Genomic DNA, 19,737 nt, shown 5'->3' on the forward strand with positions numbered 1-19,737 from the left:
TCCTTTGTGAGGATGTTTAGAGGGGAAGATAAAATATTATGGAGGATACAAAAAGCAAGAAACTTCAAATCTTTCTCCTACAAATAAACACCAGCAAACACCTGTAGTGCCTTGTTTGTACAGAAGAACTGTTTTTTACATGCCAAACAACCAGAACTCGGTGACAAAGAGGGATTAGAAAAGAGGTTCATTCAATAAACATTCATTATTTAACATTTCAGAGTACATTAGAATATTTGACATGTTTACCTGGTTATGAACTATAGGTTATAAACCACTGAAACTTAAAAGTAAGTTCAATTTGAATATTATGACATCAAAGTTATCCAAATACATGCAAGCTAGATAAGATGACAATTCTTACACTCTCTCTAGAAATTTATTTAGACTTACAAAAGAATGAAAGAAACAGAATTCCTGAGTCCATCAAAAACTTCCTCCTCTTATCTTTTTACACCTAAAACTTAAGCCACACAAAGAATCTAAAATTTCTGATGACCCAAACTCCTTATGAATTTAGGGATCACTACCTACTTAGGCATCCAGAAACAGAGTGCTTCATGCGCTTTACAAGTTTATACCTGTTTCATCTTAAAGACTATTATTCAGCACAACCAGCTACATACAGCAGACACATGTGGAAAGCTCATTTGTTAAATGAGCTCCCCCAGCACTAGGATAAGCCCCTTTCACAGCCAGGAGACTAGAATTCAAAATCATATTCCAAAGAGTAGTGTGTTGACCAGAACCATCAGCATCAACTTGAGAGCTTGTTAGAAATGCAAAATCTTATCCCAGACCTACTGTTTTGTGATCATGCTGCATTGTTTGAGAATGACTGGGAATATTAAATTCTGTTATAAAGATTGAGACACTCATAAGAAGTGATAATATTTGATGATCTCATAAGCTAGTAGCTTATAAAAGAGACAACACTCTGAGGCTCGATTAAGTTTAAATAATGAAAGCTTGTAAGAGAAAGGCAAAATTCATGTGTTAAAAAATAAGTTAGTAACCTGTAAGACATGCCAAAATAGAAGAGATGATGGAACAAACAAAAGGTGTACCTGCAAGTAGGAAGGGGTGGAAAGATCAAGTTAGAATCATGTCATCTCCTGACAGCTGTGTCTTTTCCATGTCAGCCACCAACTGAGGACACTCAGTATGGTCCTATCTGAGACTCGAAGGTGCTCTATCCAAGAAATGGAAATAAAACCCCTGGCTCATCAGCAGGCAAACTGGTAAAGCTACAGCTGCCTCTAAGTGCACTGTCCCCACCCTCTTGGATACAGCAAGCATGTCTCATTAGCCCAGGGTATCACTGGTGAGGGGATCCTTGCTCCAACATTAACTTGCGTTCTCATAAGCACACCACGGATGGGGAGGACTGACGTGAAAGAGGGTCAGGACATACGAGTGTGTACCGGGGCTCAGGCAGCGTGGTCCTTCTGAACCTGTTAGTCCTGTAAGTACGTGAACCTTCCGTGGCTTTCCTCTGGCTTCCAGCTGTGGGTTTTAAAGTGAGTTTATAAATCACGCGATTCAACCACTTTAGTTTAGTTGTTGAGCCTATCTGTGCCATAACCTCTGGAACAGCTCGTAGTGTGTACTTGGAGGCTAACCACTGCATCTAGGTAATTGCCCACAAAACACCTACTGAATCACAGATTCACACTTCGAAAGATCCTCAGGTGATTCACATGCATATTCATTTAAGAAGCACTAAGCAAGACTGTTAGGAAAAGCTCCTCAAAGACAGAAATTGGGATCTCAGAACTATGCTCTGAACACCATCCTGAATAAAAGGTCTTGTGTACCCCCTGACAACTCAGAACCCCAAATGAAGGCAAAAACGCTAAGAGGGCTATTTTCAACTTCTCATGTAGGGTTCAGAGCAACACTGCTGCCCGTGGCGAGTCTCCTTGGAACACAGCTCTGTAAAGCTCCAGAGTTTAAGGAAACACTCAGAAAAGTACAGCACAATGCACCTCGACATTAACCCTGCGATCTCCTTCTTGCTGGGAATTAGGAAAATGCCCTTTTCCAGATATATTGTATTTCAAAAACACCAATTCAAAGGCCATAAGGCTACCAGAAACAGAGAAAGGGGTGTGACTTCCTTTATAAGGTTTCAGTGGCCTTAGAAAGATCATCCAAAACCAGGATTGAGCAGAACAGCCTTAGAAGCATCTCTGAAGGGCTGTATGGTTCCCACCAACCAGCCGCTTCTGAGTTGCCTGGCTCCAGTCATTTTATGTATTTATTACATTTGCATAGTTCTTGACATATAGCAAGGGCTCTGTAAATGTTCTGAATTAACAGGAAAAAGAAAGAAAAATGTCAGCTTTCCTATTCTTGATCTATCTTAGGCAAATTTAATTAATTCAATGCCTTGGTTTTGAGACATTCCTAAGAATGAAGGCATAATTCCACATCTCAAATCAGCACAGTTCACAATACTCCTTCACCCTGTATCTCGAAGCTGGATTTTATATTTTCCATTATTAATCCCATTATAGTTTTCCAGGACACTAGGAAACACATTAACCTATCCATTAAGAAATAATCCAACCATTTTTACAAGTCACCAACAATTATGTATAAGGAATATGCTACACGGGGAAGATAAGCTATGATTTGTATGATTTTCTAAGTCCCGATTGAAGTTCAGATTGAAGATCAAGGGAAATGTCTATTTAAAACATCTATAGAAGAACTGAAATAGAAACTGAGGACACGCACGGAGATGATAAACAAGACCTAAAACGGCAGGCTAGAGTTGTTGAGAATTTTTACCCTAGTGAAGAACAAGATGAGAGTATCAGGAAAAGTATGTAAAAGTTCTAAAGATCACTTCTGTAAAGAATATACTTCCTATTGCTTCTGAAAAAGTGTGTTGAAATTTCAAAGGAAAAGATTTCAATTTGAAATTGTTAACTTCCCATTCTATAAATAATGCTTTATAAAAAGAATTGAAAGACACACATATGGCATATCTGAGTGTATTCCCTCCCAAACGATTGACTGGATTCTGCTCACCCCGTGTACCTAGCACAGCCAGACAGCCCAGGTATTCATTAGACACTTTGGCACAAGTTTTTACAGTGTTGCAGGGGTTTTAAATACGTGTTTAAGAATTGACTCTACAAGCTCACCGAGGAAAAGGTAACCTTATAAGTTTTTGTTCTCCTGTAGCTAACAGCATGAGAATAGACACAGGATAAGCCTTCAATAAATACTTACTGAATTTAATTAAGCATTACCACTCTCTAAGGCAAAAATCTTCACTGGAGATTAATCTAAACACTGCCATCACCACCACCACCCAGTAGAAAAGTAGCTCTCAAAATTTCCAAGTGAATTCACTTACATGCTATAAACAATGGGAACAACAAGAAAGAGTCTTATTCATTATGAAGGGCAAAGAATGAATCTTCTGTTTGCAAAATTAATCCACTCCAGCTAGTACTGTTAACTGCCCACTAAAACGCAGGGCATCATCTCTGTTTCACAGATCTATTGCTTGATCTATGTTCCGATGAAATGTGTTAAACTTAAATATATGTAATTTATTTCACTCTTTGTTATATGAAATACACAGCATCTTTATGGTATGAAAACTAAAAGGCAAAATGCTTACTGGTGTAAGCAACAGTAGAAAAAAATCACTTTTATTTCAAAATATCATACCCAAAACCTGGTTTCATCATGTATGAACAGCCATATTTCAATGGTAAATCCTTGAAAATTCATTAAACCTATTACTGTGCAGTTGTATTTTGGGTAGCACAAGACCCAGATACAAAGCCGATGTCCAAATGGCCTGAGTGGGTAGCATTCTACTTGATAAATTTTCATAAGCTGCTAATTCCCATTAGGGACTCAGTGACTGGTTTTAACAAACTCCTTGAAGAGTTCATTTCGGTTACTCTTGCCTTGCTCGGTGTGAAACAATTTAATCTTACTGCTTTCTCCCTAAGGGGCAGAAAGATGATGTCCAAAGGGGAGTACTTGCCAAGGGGTCCTAACTGTGAAACTCAGGAGCTCACAGAACAGGCCTGAAACAGGCTCCCTAAAGAGAGTGCCTGGAATTGGGGGGGGGGGGGGGGGGGGGGGGTAGGAGACAGGATGACAAAGGGAAGGGGTGAAGCACTGCAAAGAAACTTAGTTTAATCAGAAACTAGGCTCACATCTCCAGCTATTTTAAACACAGTGGAACTTCACCTGGCCCCTTCTGATCCAGAACTTCTGCTTTACACTAATGAAAGGAGTTTCCCGGCTACCACCTGTAGACAATTTCATAGATTATTACTTTATTACAAAACAGCATTGCGTGATTAAAGCAAGGTCGGATTTCTCTTTGCTGTGTAAACTACACTACGGCGAGTTTCATCAGATGGAAATGGCAATAGACAGTGATCAGAGATTTTCAGGAGGAAATTTTGAGATACCACACCAAATTCCAAATCTATCACAGATACACTGTGTAAGCTGGAAGCCCCTTACAAAGTGGTTTCAAACCACACATTCTGCCACTGCAACCCTGCAGCTCCCCTTAGGAGGCACGCCAGAATCTTAGGAAGAGGCTGGTGGCCAAGTGCCCTTTGAAAGAGCACTCCAGGAGAGTCTGACTGACACTCAACCTCCTGCCCTGTTGCCATTACCGGCTAATAACGTCTCACCGCCCGCTGCTGAGGCACTCTGTGCTCTTCCTCTGTATCAAATGTGAACTAAGTGAAGTCGTTAGAATAGAGCATCTGAATTCAGTTGGCATTTATCCAGTTTTTAAGAGGTAAAAATAAATCCATGAATGGCAAATCAATTTAACTTTCTTTCACAAAATTTCATTTTAAATCTCCCTATCAAATTCGGAACGCAAAGCTATTGACAGTCATAGCTCTCCAATTAAAGCCCGCTAATATATTTCCATGAGTCAAACTTTCACTACCAAGTAGCAGCACAAAAAAAAAAAAAAAGCTCCAACATTCTTCACAATCCACTTACACTTAAGTGATAATTCAGAATTTTTTTAAGCAAGGAAAGAGTATTATATCAAAGTTACCATAACTCTCCCATTGTGCACTCTACTTGATATCCTAGTGTTTAGATTCAGAAAATATTACTTTTGGGTAAACTTAGATAAAACTAGTTATAGAAGTAATTCTATTTCAAACTAACACTCCTAATTTTCAGTGTTCACATTATTCACACTCCAGTCCATTGAAAAGTATCTCACACTCCCAAAACTTCTTCAATTTTAATGTTACTCAATACTGGCTTATGCAACTATAACACACATTAGGAAATAGGCTGGATATCTCTCAAACTCCACATTTTTAAAATCACCTGACAGCATTCTGTGTACCAACAACCTTGAGCTCCTTACAGTTGTCAAAATCTCTTCTGCATACAGTTAGGCCCAACTACTAAGGAAACTTAGAAAAAACTTGGAAAACAAACTGAGAAAACATACTTACCTTAATTGGAGCACTACTAAACTTAATTCTCCTGTTTGCTGGGATATCGTCTTCTTCTGGCAATCCAACGATTTCTGAGTATTCCATGTCAGGCTGATAGTAATTGTTCTCATCACTATCGTCCTGCTCATCCTGTTCGGTGCCTGTCTCTCCCCAGTCCGAGTTACACCTGGACCTTACCCTATATACATTATAGTCACTGTGCATGTAAACATGGGAACCCTCAACATTACTTGTATCTTCGGACACTTCCTTCCCACACCTGGGTCCAGAAGCATCAGCAGAGATAAAATCACCACCTGCAAGTTCTCTCTTCTGTGGCATTGCTGCCTCATTCCCAACCAAATTAGCTTTGGCATCTTCATTTTGTGGTGAAAGGATGTCAGACTTTGGCATTGCCTGATCCTCAGCACAAGGTTCCTCACGAATGTCTCTGTCAACTCTGTCAGGAGTCTCTTGGTTCGATGTGGAGTCCTCAGCTTCCCTGCTCTGCTGTGTCTCTTCACTAGGCATCAAAGCTAGAGAGGTACTTTTCAAAGCCACTTCTGTTACTAAGGACGTGTTACTCTTCCGGGCATCCTCTGAGTCATCACCGTGTTTGCTTGGAGGAGACCAAGAATTAGAATCCTTCAGGTGACCAAAGGTGTCAAGATTCGTAACAGTCACAGCTGGTAAATTTAGGGGATAATGCCCGGTCACTGAGTATTCACTGTTTTCAGCCTTCTCAGAAATGGTGGAACTGGGGGAATCGGTGTTCTCAAATACTGCACTCAGTTGACTCACGGTGGGGGAGACAGCCTCTGTCCGGGAGCTAAGGCTGTCCAAGGAATCAGTACTGCCTCTGTTGGACTTCGAACCACCCCATTCGTCCTGAGGGTCACTGCCTCCGGCTTTCTCTTTCTTTGGGGAATAACGGTGGTTCTGTCCGGATTCATGCACACTTCTCTCAAACAACTTCCTAGTTTCTGTGAATTTAGAATATGAAGGGCCATCGTGCATTGTGTCAAATCTACTAATTCGTTCGGAAACAGAGGACTCCAACTTAACAACTGAGCCATCCGTTTTCTCCAGAAATTCTTTGGGCTTCATTCTTCTCTGAGGAGATGAAGGTCCACCTTTGCCCCTTGTTTTGGCAATGACTGCAGCATTCTCACTGGGCTCCATACCCATCTGCATAAATAGATTTTTAATTCTGTTGACATTGGAGCCATATTTCCTCCCCCTGCTCTGCTGGGAGCCCTCACCTTCTTTTGTTTTTTGTTCCCCATCTGACTTGGGTTTGTCAAAGGTGCTTTTCAGCGCCTGGAACTCAGTTCTATACGCATTCCTGTGAGGAGAGGCACTTCTGAGAGTGCTTCGTTCGCCTGAAGACTCGGTTTTCAACATTTTTACTTCAGGGTGAAAAGCCAATGTTCATAATGATCAGGGAAAAAAACAAGAGACAAAAACACCTCTCTTCTCTAATCACCAGTATTTGATCAAGAAAAAGTACCTCTCAAATGGCATACTGTGTCAGTGATCCTTGCAACAGGTGTGTTAGGAAATTATTCAGTCAAGAGTTACACAAAATGGCTTTTTTTTTCAAAGCAAGACTAGAGGTTCATCTGTAATAGAAAAGAATGAATTTCTGAATTCATTTACTTTTTAATTTATTTTTACTCAACTAACATACACTTTTCCCTTCAAAGTAGCTTCAAACAGAGGACATTATTAATTGAAACTGGAATTGAAACGCCAAGACTTTAAAAGTTATTACTCTGATTGGTGTTTGGTAGCAAAATGTTTCAAACACAATTCGGAGAGCTCTACCAAAATCACACACATACGCACATACAAGTTACACACAAGTACACTTAAAAGCAATACTTTAGCCCAAGTTTCGGTCGCTTTTGTGAATCACCTTAAAAGAAATCAGCAGTTCATGCATCTTTAAGAAATCATCAGACTGCCCAGAAAAATGAACTTCATTCAAACACTCCATGTCAGATGGAACTTACTCCTTCTGTGTAAGTGCAATTAAAAGTTTGGAATCTACGTTTACAAACTTGAAAACATGCCTATAGAGGCTTATTTCCCTCTTTGTGGTCCAGTGTTCTCATTTACAGCATCCCCAAAGCGACACTAGTGCAATTTCAAACCAAAACAAGCAGAATGAAGTTCTTAAATGGCAGTAAGTTTCACTCTAAGTCCACTTATAGCAAATATTTGGAAGTTTTCTAAGAGTGGAACTTATTAATTACAGAGAGGGATGTGGAATGTCATGGGAATAAAAGCATGAGAATGTGACGAACAGAAAGCAAATGTACCATGAAACCTCTTTTTCGTAGCCCTGATTTGTTTCTTCCTACTTGCCTCCAACTTAACTAAAAGCTCAAAATGCAACCCAATGCAGGCTCGCTGGTCTCCTGGAGCCCACAGCTGGATTTTATATCAATAGGCCAGCAATAAATATTTCAGGATCTTCTGAGGTGCAGACAATGTAGTTCTAAAAATTTTTCATTTTGTTTTGGTTTTGGTTTTTAATATTAGGCCGAGCCACATCAGCCCCATGCACCATCAGCTGAGGAAGCACACACTTTCACTTAAATCGTCTCCAAACTCGGGCTCCTGGCCCAGCTTGCATGCATGGCCCATGCAGACAAACAAGAAAAGCTTTAGAGTGTGGTGCCTGGTTTTCGGTAAGGCAACGACGATCTCCTTCTACCTGCCCTGACATTTGCATCAGCCTAACACATGCTCCCCTTCCCCTCCCCCTCCCTACTCCCTCCCCCGCCTTTCCGAGCCCAAGGGGGCGGGAGCGGGGGAGTCGGGGCCGCCGGGGGATTCAAAACCTGCCCTCACAAAAGACAAACATAAATAACACCAACTTGAGAGGCGGCCGATTCCCAAGCCAGATCCTCGGCCCCGGGGCAGGGCCGGGAGAGCAGGTGACGCCAAGCGCTATGGTAGGAGGTCGCAGTCTAGCTTTGTGCCAAGAAGCACCTGAAGTCCCCTAACACATTGGCTGCGGCTCCAGGCGGCTGCCAGGCGGATCCCAGTGTGGCACGGGGAGAGCCGAGCTCCCTAGCCACATTTAAAAAAAAAGGAAAAATAAAAAAATTTACAGGGTAATAATCATAAATCCCTTTGTTTTTCCTCCCAATGTGCCAGGAAACAATAGATCCTACTGATATGCCTCCGATCTTCAACCTATCGCTCCCAACCACAGCCCACCCCCACCCCCAGCCTGCAACTCAGCCTTTGTACCAGCCGAGGTTTTCCCTCTACGTCTCCACCCTCCCCAACTCGCCCCGCGAGCAGCCTCCCCCTTACCCGAGCGGGAGCCGCCGCCTGCGGGAGGGTCGGGCGGCCGCGCTCCCACCCCTCCTCCGAGGCGCCCCCGCCCCCCGGTGGCCGCTGCTCGGCTCCGCGCCGCCCGCTCGGTGCCCTCCACCCACTCCTCACGGCGCAGCGCCGAGGGCGGCTGCGGCGGCCGCTTCCACTCGCGCCCGGGCTCCCACGCGTGCCCAGCCCGCGGCGGGCGACCCCAGGAGGCGCGCGGCGCTCCCCAACGCCATGGCGGGCGGCTGGCCGGCCCGGCGCGCTCGCACACTCGGGCCGGCCTGGGGCCAGGACGTCCCGGCCGGGGAAGGGGCTTCGCCCACGTGCGGTCACCCGCGCCGGCCGTTTGGCCTGCCAGGGAGTCGGGGTGTAATGCGGGAGAGGCCGCGGGGGTGAGGAAGGCCTGGGGTAACAGGTGCCTCACCTCGGCTGATGGGATTAACTCTAGGGCCGCAGAGAGAGAGAGAGAGAGAGAGCCCGGCAGCAAAATCCCAGGAGAGGGAGAGAGAGAAAGAGAGAGAGAGAGAGAGAGGGAGCCTCTGGCGGCCAACCGAGGGCGAAAAGCACCGGCCCGGGGCGAGGCCGCCCCACCCCTTCGGCGGTGGGCGAGGGGCCTCGCGGGCCTGGGGCACGGCCTGCGCTGGCCGGGCCTGCCCGCCTTTCTGCTAGGGTATTGGTTCCGCGGGAACTGGGGTCTTGCGCTGCCCGCTGCTGGAACCCCACCAAGTCTGCAGTTAACTCTGTGACCCCAGGGCATCTAAACCCCCAGGCCTTTCTGCTGGCCCGGAAGGCCCACACCTGGCTAGGCCGAGGCCCAGATCCCCCGTGGCCTCCACCTAGGCCACTGCACTCCACCCACCTTGACCTTCAGCCTCAATCAACTGCTAAAAGGAAAGGGATAACCGGGTCTTATGACATTCTAGCCAGGACATTGTTTTTCAGACCTTCACCCTTGTATCAATAGAGGCTTAGTATCCCCTCCTTCCTACCCCGCCCCCGCCAAAAAAATACTGGAGGTGTTACAGCCTAACTGCAAACCATGAAACAGCGTGACAGTCATTGTAGGCCTTTGAACCAATCTTCAAACTCTATGGAGTAGAAATTCTTAAGGGACAGTTTTTCAAGAAAGTAAAACATGACACAGAAACATAAATGAAGATGTATCAAAAATATTATTTGATTCATTAATTAAGGAGGGAACCAGCAAAATACTGCAACACAGTGGTATGAGACTGTGAGGAATAGACCTTTATAGACAATCAGAAAAGAAGCAAAACTGGTTAATATTGTACAACGTACTAAAATACAATCTTTCAAATTATCTGTTCCACAAGCAGTATTCAACTGTGTCTCTTACAAACAAAATCATTCCCTTTATCTCTATATAAGAACCATTTACATTACCATGAATTTCTAAACCTTATAGATTAGTAAAATAAAGGCAGTCAAAGGTTCAGGACCCTGTAAAACCAGAAAACTCCACATTCCTGTAGATAACATCCAACATTCCATTGAAAGGACACTCAGGAATCTTTTGCCCATTTCAAAGTCTTACGCAAATTTTTCCAACAGGACTGTTATTATGCGTATTATACAGATAGGAAAACTGAGGCTTAGGTTTTGTAACTTACCCACGGCTTTATCAGCAGCAAGTGATTATGGCTGGTTAGGAATTCGGGCAAGTCTGAATGCAGAATCCACCCTCTGGGAGCAAAATCTTTTCTCCCTTGATTTCAAAAGGGCTTTGTAGCTAATCTATGTGTCCTTTATTTTGAACAGTGAAATTTTTCTTCAAGTCTCACCGAATTCTGGGTGCTTTCCCAAGAAATTGGCATTCTCTGCCTACAAAGTAGATGTCACTTCTGTAAGCATAAACAGATGTAACAGGCAACAAGAGGAGCCCGTGGTTCCAGTCTCTGCTTTTGGAAAAGAACATTTGTGCTGTCTGGGTTAATTTAATGGAAAAGTTCCTGTCACTTACGTGCAGTATGGAGGTTACGTGCAGCTTATGTTTTCCACAATAACCTAAAAAAATGCAGGAACCTAATCGCTGAACTTTATATGTAGAAGAGGAGGCAGAGCTGACAACAAAATCAGTCTTACACCTCTTAAAAAAAAAATGAGTCATACAGAAAAGCATCCTGAAGAATTTGATTGGTTTGTATCTCATTTTTTAAAAAATTCGAACCTTCTAGAAAAAGTCGTACTGAGGGAATCAGTAACCGAATTTAAAAATACATCGCTGACAATTCAAGATTCCTGATTGACATATTCTGCTTCTACACTTATCTGAATGTTTGAAGGCTCCACTAGGCCAGTAGTAATCCAATGTATGGAAGTATTTAACTTTAAATTAATTAAAATTAAATGCAATTAAAAAATTCAGTTCCCTCTTAGCCACATTTGAAGAACTCATTAGCTTTACGTGGCTAGTGGCTACCTGTTGGGTACTGTGGATACAGAACATTTGCAACCCAGAAATTTCTACTGGACAGCGCTGTCCTAGACAACATTTACACTTTCATAAATTAGGTAAAGCATATTGACTTCATAAGTGTTATAAATTAGTTCTGTAATAGACCATTAATGTATTGGGGATTCAAGGCCTTAAACTTTGCATGTTCCCATGGGAAGAAGTGGGGGCAGTGTTATCACATGAAAAGTGAAGTTTAGCACTGACATGCAAGGCGTCTACATGCAATGTGCTTGAGGAATGGGTCGATTTTCATGTGTAATTTCTTTCATGTATTACATAGAATATTGTGGGCTATCATTCTGATTTCCTTCATAGCCGATAATAACACCATTAGTAAGAGTAGACCACTCTTAGTGGTCTACACTAAGTTGACACACAAAAAGTACAATACGAAATGCATCCCACACTGTTTTAGGCAGTTTCTAAATAGCTGTTTTACATTTTCATAATAGGTACGCTGAGTAACTATTCAAAGAATTAAATGTTTTGTGTGTATAAGTGAAATATTGGCTACAGTTGTGAAATTAAGCTTAAACCAAACCTGAGTCAAATTTGAAGAGTAAGGAAAATTGATTAAGCTGAGCCTGCAGACTGCCTATTACTCCTACATTTACAGCAGGAAGCACCCGGATGATTTTGTGTTAAGAGAAGTACATAAAGGGAGAGAAAAGAATAAACAAACTTAAACATCTCTAGAATAATTTCTCTATGGAACAGGCAAAGTAATGAAAGAGCAATTCCTGTAGGTAATTTTACACGTAACTTTAGCATAAAAGAAAATTTTACTCATACTCTTGTTGTTGTTGTTGTTTTTACCAATGTTAATAAGAAAAACTGGCCCTGGCTGGTGTAGCTTAGTGGATTGAGCGCTGGCCTGTGTACCAAAGGGTGGCCGGTTCGATTTCCAGTCAGGACACATGCCTGGGTTGCAGGCCAGGTCCCCAGTAGGGGATGCGTAAGAAGCAACCACACATTGATGTCTCTCTCCCTCTCTTTCTCCTTCCCTTCCTCTCTCTAAAAATAAATAAATAAAATTTAAAAAAAGAAAAACTAGTTGATAATAATAAGGCATTTTACCAAAAGTTTACTTGTAATTGCTTATTTTACATTTGTAAACATCAGAGAGCTTTGTTGCCCTCAGATAAGCCTGATTCTGTGATGCTGGCTGTAAAATTAAGTTTACATCACTAAATGGATTTTGTAATCTAGAAGGTGTCATTTCTGCCCAAATGAATTGAGTCAGCATGACTTTCTACCTGCATTCCTGGTTTGGCCGTGCCATTGAAAATTTATAGCCATCTTAGCCTATTCCTCCTTCTGCAACATAGCCAGGGTCTTGGCTTTACAGCCTGAAAGGAGGCTTGCAGTAAGTTTGAGTATTTACTTTTATTTGCTACAAGTAATAAACTACAAAATTTCTTGGGGTTTCTTAAAATCATTTTCAGTTTTTAGTAATACCTTAGTTTTACCAGTGAACTACAATAGACATACACAGTATGTTTAGGCCAAAGTTGTGCACCTTCTCTTTGTACCCTATTTTTGGTTTATTTGGTTGCCCACACAAAATACAGAAAACCAAGAGTTTCATTGGACTAGACATTGCTAAGATGTTTTCATTACTGTTACTGCTGCCAAGGTTGAAACAATAGCTGTTATACTCATTCTTTTAGTTTTTTGTTTCACAGTGGTGCAAATTGCATGTTTAAAAAACAAGTGTGGGTATTAATCTGCTTCTACAGACGCCCGTTTTATTACTTTCAGCAGATTAGCCCTCTGGCTGAAGGATTCTATTCTCCGGACTCTTATCTGCCTGTCCTCCACCCACTGGGCGTACCTGAACTTGGACACGCTTGGTTTTGATGTGTTGTCTACTCTGCTTCAGAATAATTTATTATTTCAAAACTGGAACAAGCAGGAGAGATGTGGTGATCCTCCGCACAGAGAGCAGTAAGCTAAGTGTCAAACTGAGGTTCAAAGTGAAAGGCTTGTACTGGAATTCACAGTCAGTGCTCTCACTCTAGAGGTGCTAAGCCTAGTGCTTGAGCTATGTGATAATTGTCTGAAACACTCTTAATGGTGAAAATGTGGAGGACAGACTCAAAGAATAACAAGGGTTTCTCCATAGCTTCTCTATTCTTCGTCATTAGCCTTAATGAACCGATTATTAAAGTAAATGAACTCCCCATTTGCCTACTGTTAAAACAGGAGATATCTGTGATTTTATTTCCGTTTCCAGGCTAGAAACAAAACCTCCTTGAAGAAATCCACTATAGTCCCATTTTTTACAAAATGTAAATTATAACATACTGCATTTTAAGAAAACTCTGGTATTTAATTTGTAGATGTGATCATCTGCTTTTAAAAATAGTAAAAAAAAATTGCTCTGAAGTGGTTAGTACCTTTTCCATAGGTTCTTAGCCATAACCCTGATGTCCAGCCTAGATTCTCAGTAAATACTGCTATTTTAACACATATTTTCAAATAAAGTGGTAAAATATATCATAATCCCTTACATGTTTTTACACCATTTTTTAATTGGATGAATAATGAACAAGTACTTGTCCTAGTCAGTGGGTGGACCTTGAGCAACTGACGCTCTCATTCTGGTCCTGGTTTGTCACTCAGCACTGTAACAGTGTTTGGGAATGTTGCTGGACTTAGTTTCTTCTTGGTTAAGCCACTAAGTTCTTCACTCAACTAGCATCTCGCATTAGAGTACAAATGTACTAATGAATCACACATGTTCTTGACTTTTTGTACTGTTAGAAGAAAAAACTTTCCAACTAAAGTTGTACGATTTTAGTTTTCTAAAAATATATTTGCACAAGTTAAAATAAAAAAGACCAGTTAGTCTACAAATCTTGCATCTTAATCTGCCTTGTGATTTTTCTTTAGCTGAACCAAACACTATTTAATTCTACATTAATACTTTTTTGATCTATAAACCCAGTGTTTGTTTCCTTTGGCCAAGTTGCTTTGAAAAGAAAACCATGAACACCATGGTGCCATATGTCTATACAAATAGAAAATACACTATTTAGTTTCCGTGTTGAATTGTGACAAAAATATAAGCAATAATCTAAACATCCTATTTATGTTGTAAAGATAGAAACAGTGCAATTAATAGTTGAAAACAGCTTAATACCTATCTGGATCCTCAAAATTCATATTTTATGATACTGCGAAGAGAAATAAACACATTAATGTGAAATGAAATTGTGCTGATACTACTTAAAAATTTAGAAGGTGGTTAAATAGTATAGTCTCAAAAACAAAAACAAGAGATCATCTTTACTAGGAATGTACATTTGACCTGTTGTAGCTTTAAAGGGAAGAAAAACTGAATTTTTTAAAAAATGTTGCTTTGTTCAAGAATCTAACAATCTAGTCTGACATCTTGTGAAGCCTGAATAACTTTCTTACAATAAATTACATGCATTTGAATGCAGTATACTATGCTATAATATATGCAAAGTATACATATTTTGCAAATTCGTAAGTTGGACTCATCCTAAGAATCCCAGAAATTAAGCAAGGCTAGCAACATATAATCAAATGATAGACTACCACAAGCTCATCCACAGACAGGAAAGCTGAGCCAAGGCCAAATAAGGCATTTAGATGCATAAATAAATACTTATTTATTGTGTGATATCATTTTATTTTCTGAAAAACAAATGCATCTTCAAAAATCTAACACTAAGCTTCAAACTCACACTAAGATACCCTCTCAGAAGAGGGTGACCCAGAAACCTACATGTTTACATAGAGGAGCGGCTTCTAAAATGTTTGTAGTCGTGCTCACCTCATTAACCCCATTCAGATAGTTTCTGTAGGATTTCCTAATTACAAGGTCATTGCACACTATGATGATTTTTATTTTGCTTTAAATGAGATTGTCTCCAACTTCCAGAGAAGATATGATTTCTCTGCAAGACTCTAACCATATGTTTAGATATGTAAAACTTAAGAAATATAAAGAACACAAAACTTAGAACTGGCCCTGGCTAGTATGGCTCAGTGGATTGAGCACCAGCCTGCAAACCAAAGTGTTGAAGGTTCATTCCCAGTCAGGACACATGCCTGAGTTGCAGGCCAGGTCCCCAGTAGGGGGTGCATGAGAGGCAACCACACATTGATGTCTCTCTCCCTCTCTTTCTCCTTCCCTTCCCCTCTCTCTAAAAATAAATAAATAAAATCTTAAAAAAAAAAAAGCTTAGAACTGATGATCAATAAAAATGACACAAAATGTTTCTAATAAATTGCTATCTTGTAGCTCACGGGGTAGAAATCAAATATGGAATTGATTTTGTGTAATTCTTGGTAGGATTTAGATTTTTTTAAATCACTTTTTGAGATAAGTGAGCTTTTTTTTTAAATCCTCACCAGAGGACATTTTTTTCATTGATTTTTAGATAGAGAGAAGGGAGAGAGGCAGGGAAAGGGAGAAAGAGAAGCATCAACTGGCTGCCTCCTGTATGTACCCGGACCTGGGATTGTGTGCACCCGGACCAGGGACCAAACCCAAACCAGAGGTCAAACCTGAACCCCTTTGGTTAGGAGCTGATGCTCCAACCAACTGAGCCACACCAGCCAGGGCAGGATTTATATATATATTTTTTAAGTATTACAGAATTGTATACCTAAAACCTATATAATTTTATCTACCAATGCCACCTCAATAATTCAATTAAAAATTTAAACTAGTAAACTGCCTTGTGTATTAGGTTCATAAGAAACCAAATATGTGGCCTGTGAATTTTTTGTTAAATAAGTGAATAAACTCTGTGATGTTCTTTGATCACAGAAACTTTGATTATCTGGATTTAAATCCCTGGCATAGTGCTAGCCATGAAAAGTGAATGGTAGCTATCCTTGACATTATAGAGCATGCTTGGAAATAAATATGAGAAAACACAAATTACATTGTACAATTTAGAAAATATTTCTCTTTGTTAGTAGCATCATATCTACTGGCTCCAAACCTCATGTGAAAATCAGAATCACTGGAGAGCTTGATCATATTTAAATTCCTGGGTCCCATGCCAACCCCCCAGAACAAGAATCTTTGGGTGGAATCTAAAAAACTCTACAAGGTTTCAAAGGTGATTCTGTTGTGCAGCTGGACAGAGGATGGACATTTGGGAAATACTAACTAGAGGGTGTAACTGATGTTAGAATCTAATAAACTGGTAATGTCTGCTTTATACCATAGAGCTTACTCCTAACTCACTCTTTGTGAACCCTGTGTAGCAGGGTTGTCATATGTGTGGGGAAGCTTCTGGGACCGTGAATAGAAGGTATCAGAAACCATCCTGGCCGCATCTTCCCTGCTGTGTTTTTTGTTATGGAGGTCTAATTCTGGCTTTTTGGTTAAGATGATAGTGACACCCAGTGCTTTAGAGTTACAGCCTTATTGGCTCTCTACATTTATCCAAGTAGCCTAGAAAAACTTATAAATATGATGCTCACATTTCCAAGAGTTAAGAAGTCTTTTTGAGTCTCTGCTCAAAACTTTCCTCTAAAAAGTCATAACGCTGATACAGATTTAAAAATGAAAACATGTTATGATTTTATTTAATTCATTAATGAGGAAACTGGCAAGATATTACAACCAGTTGAAAGAAGATCATTCTCTAAAAACATACATTTATAGATCAGCAATACTGAAATTAATGTGTCAATGAAAGCAATATAACTCTTCCCCAGCAGGAGAAAGAAGGCAAGTGAACCTACAAACCCGACAGAATTTGTAGGACTAAAGACAAGAACTATCCTACATGCGCATCAGCTGTCGACGCTTCATAGAGTTGTTGAATAACTCAAAGACAAAGAAAGTCGAAAATCAGATGCCCGGAAGAGTGTGATCTAAACATTGCATAGTTTTCTACTGAACCGCAATGTCTTCCCGACAATGGCAGATGTCAGGGCCTCTATAAGCTTCCCCTTCTTTATTCCCAAACACTTAGATTAACAATGTTTGGATTATACATAGGAATGTTCATAGCAGCATTACTAACAATAGCCAAAAAAATGAAAAGCAACACAAAAGGTCATCAAATGATGAGGGAATAAATAAAGTACAATGTAGCAATACAATGGAATATAGTTGGCAATAGAAATAAATGAAGTGCTGCCATATGCTACCGCATGGATGGAACCTGAAAATATTACGCTAAATGAGAAAAGTCAATCACAAAAGGCCTAGGTCTAGTATGATTTCCATATTTTAAATCAAGTTAATTTTATTGACTAACACTGTTGCCTATCTATCACTCAATGGTTCTCTAAAAGTACTACATATTTTGGTCAGAAATAATTCACGTTACAGCTTAAGAATTGCTGAACAAAATTAAGAGGAATAACTCAGATCTATAACAGTTATATGAGAGTCTGAACATGGCAAGAAAACAAAGCTGGAAATGAAATGTACTCTACGTATCAAAACATTAGATCAGTGATTTTCAACCTTTTCCATCTCTGGGCACAATTAATGGCTAAAATTCTGCAACACACCAAAAAATATATTTTTTGCAGATCTGACCAAAAAATAAGTATAATTTTGATTCATTGACACCAGATGTCTATTGTTGTGTTGGCTGTTGTCATTTTCTATTTGACAATCTAAGGGAAAGGAGGTCAGTGCCCCAGACTAAGTAGTCAGGTATTGCATGTTTTAAAAATCCTTGCAGCACACCCGTGTGCCTGCCATGGCCCACCATTAAAAGTCCTTATATTTGATCAGTAATTTCACTCTGTATTAGGGTTTACAGAATCTCTGAGACTTGGATTTAAGTTATCTGTGCCTTGCTTACAATCCTTTTTGGAATTCAATGAAGATAAATGCATATACATAAAAATAATTCTTTACCTAATTTGACATATCTAAAAAATTAGAAGGGAATGTGTGAGGTACTCATGGGCAGATAACTTCTCTAAACACCCGGTTTTATTTGTTTGTTGTTGCTTTATTTTCTAAGATGTCTCACAATAAGTCAAAACTTTTTCTATACATAAATAAGTATATGTCAGGCAATGTAAGTGATTTTTAAACAGTATATCCAAAATTTGCATCCAAACCAGTCTTACTTCAAAGCAGTCTTCTAAGTCTACTTTCAGTAATTAACAGCTCCCTTCTTTGAAATAGAATTAGACATTTATAAATAATCTAAAGTCATTTGTAGTCAAATATGATATGAGAAATGAAAGCAGTAAATCCAATTTTATTAAGTAGGTCACTGACTGAATCAGAGGCCAGTTCATAACAAAAAAAAGGAGTTTCAAAGGATAGGTTTTAGCATTATTTGAAAAAGCATATTCTTGGGAGTGGATAAGACTCATTTTGATGCATAATTTATGTGTTTGTTTCATTGTGTTTTAATCACATTTCATTATTGTCACAGCTACAGGTTAACCATATTCGAGTATTTGTTATGCAACTATTATACCCACAAATAACAACAATCACTATTTACAATATAGTAGGTAACACTACACAGCTACATTATATAATGGAAAGTTGTTCCTAGCATACTAAATAAAAATGTATAAAAAGCTGACACATAGTATTTTCTCAAAGCCAGTTTTCATTGTTAAAACTGTGATTATCTCATAGTCGATTTGCATTGTTTCATTTTCATTCTTAAAAGTGTCACTTCATCTTGAGAAAGAAAAACAAAACTGGAAGGTTCACACTTTCTGATTTCAGCATATGTTACAAAGCTACAGCATTCAAAATAGCATGGTACTGGCAAAAGTACAGATATATAGACCAATGGAACAGAAAAGAGAACCCAGAAATAAACTCTTATATATACCCATATAACCAAATGATCTTCAACAAAGGTGCCAATGCTACACAATGGAGAAAGAATAGTTTCTTCAACAAATATAATCCAAAACAAAATACAATATAAAGCTGCAAAAGAATGGAGCCAGACTCTTATGTACCATATGCAAAAATTAACTCACAATGGATTAAAGACCTAAATGTAACACTTGAATCTGTAAACACTCTAGAAGAAAACATGTGGGAAAATCTTCATGATACTGGATTTAGCAATGAATTGTTTGATAGGACACTAAAAACACAGGCAACATAAGCAAAAACAGACAAATGGAACTACACTAACTTAAAAGTTTCTGTGAAACAAAGGAACCATCTATAGAATAGGAGAAAATACTTGCAGCCCTTATATCTGACAAAAGGGTAATATCCAGAATACATAAAGAATGCTTACAACTCAACAACAACAAAACAATCCAACCTAAAAATGAGCATAGACATTTCTCTAAAGAAATTATACAAATGGCCAATAAGCATATGAAAGGACACTCGATCGTTAATCATCAGGGAAATGCAAATCAAAACCACGATAAGATGTCACCTCACCCATAAATAGCACTAATTAAAAAAAAAAACTTAAGAAAATAACAAGTGTTAGTGTGGATGTGGAAAAATTG

The 19,737-nt window shown here is 39.8% G+C and overlaps 1 protein-coding gene across 9 annotated transcripts in view; it reads right to left on the reverse strand.

Annotated features, from left to right (window-relative positions):
* The window catches only part of PPP1R9A (protein phosphatase 1 regulatory subunit 9A), a 264,007-nt gene extending 254,691 nt beyond the window's left edge, over positions 1–9,316 (reverse strand). For 6 of the 9 annotated variants that reach the window (XM_036010601.1, XM_036010600.1, XM_036010598.1 and 3 more), the window contains exons 1-2: positions 9,223–9,316; positions 5,478–7,081 (exon numbers count right to left, since the gene is read on the reverse strand). In XM_036010601.1, coding sequence (XP_035866494.1) covers positions 5,478–6,863 — 1,386 coding nt within the window. In that variant the 5' untranslated portion in view covers positions 6,864–7,081; positions 9,223–9,316. Of the gene's footprint in view, positions 1–5,477; positions 7,082–8,344; positions 8,677–8,789; positions 8,992–9,222 lie in introns of those variants that run through there. The other 3 variants (XM_036010594.1, XM_036010595.1, XM_036010603.1) reach the window with 3 other exon arrangements.
* Between the last annotated feature and the right edge of the window lie 10,421 nt (positions 9,317–19,737).

This window comes from Phyllostomus discolor, chromosome 10 (genome assembly GCF_004126475.2).
Source record: "Phyllostomus discolor isolate MPI-MPIP mPhyDis1 chromosome 10, mPhyDis1.pri.v3, whole genome shotgun sequence".
NCBI lineage: Eukaryota > Metazoa > Chordata > Mammalia > Chiroptera > Phyllostomidae > Phyllostomus > Phyllostomus discolor.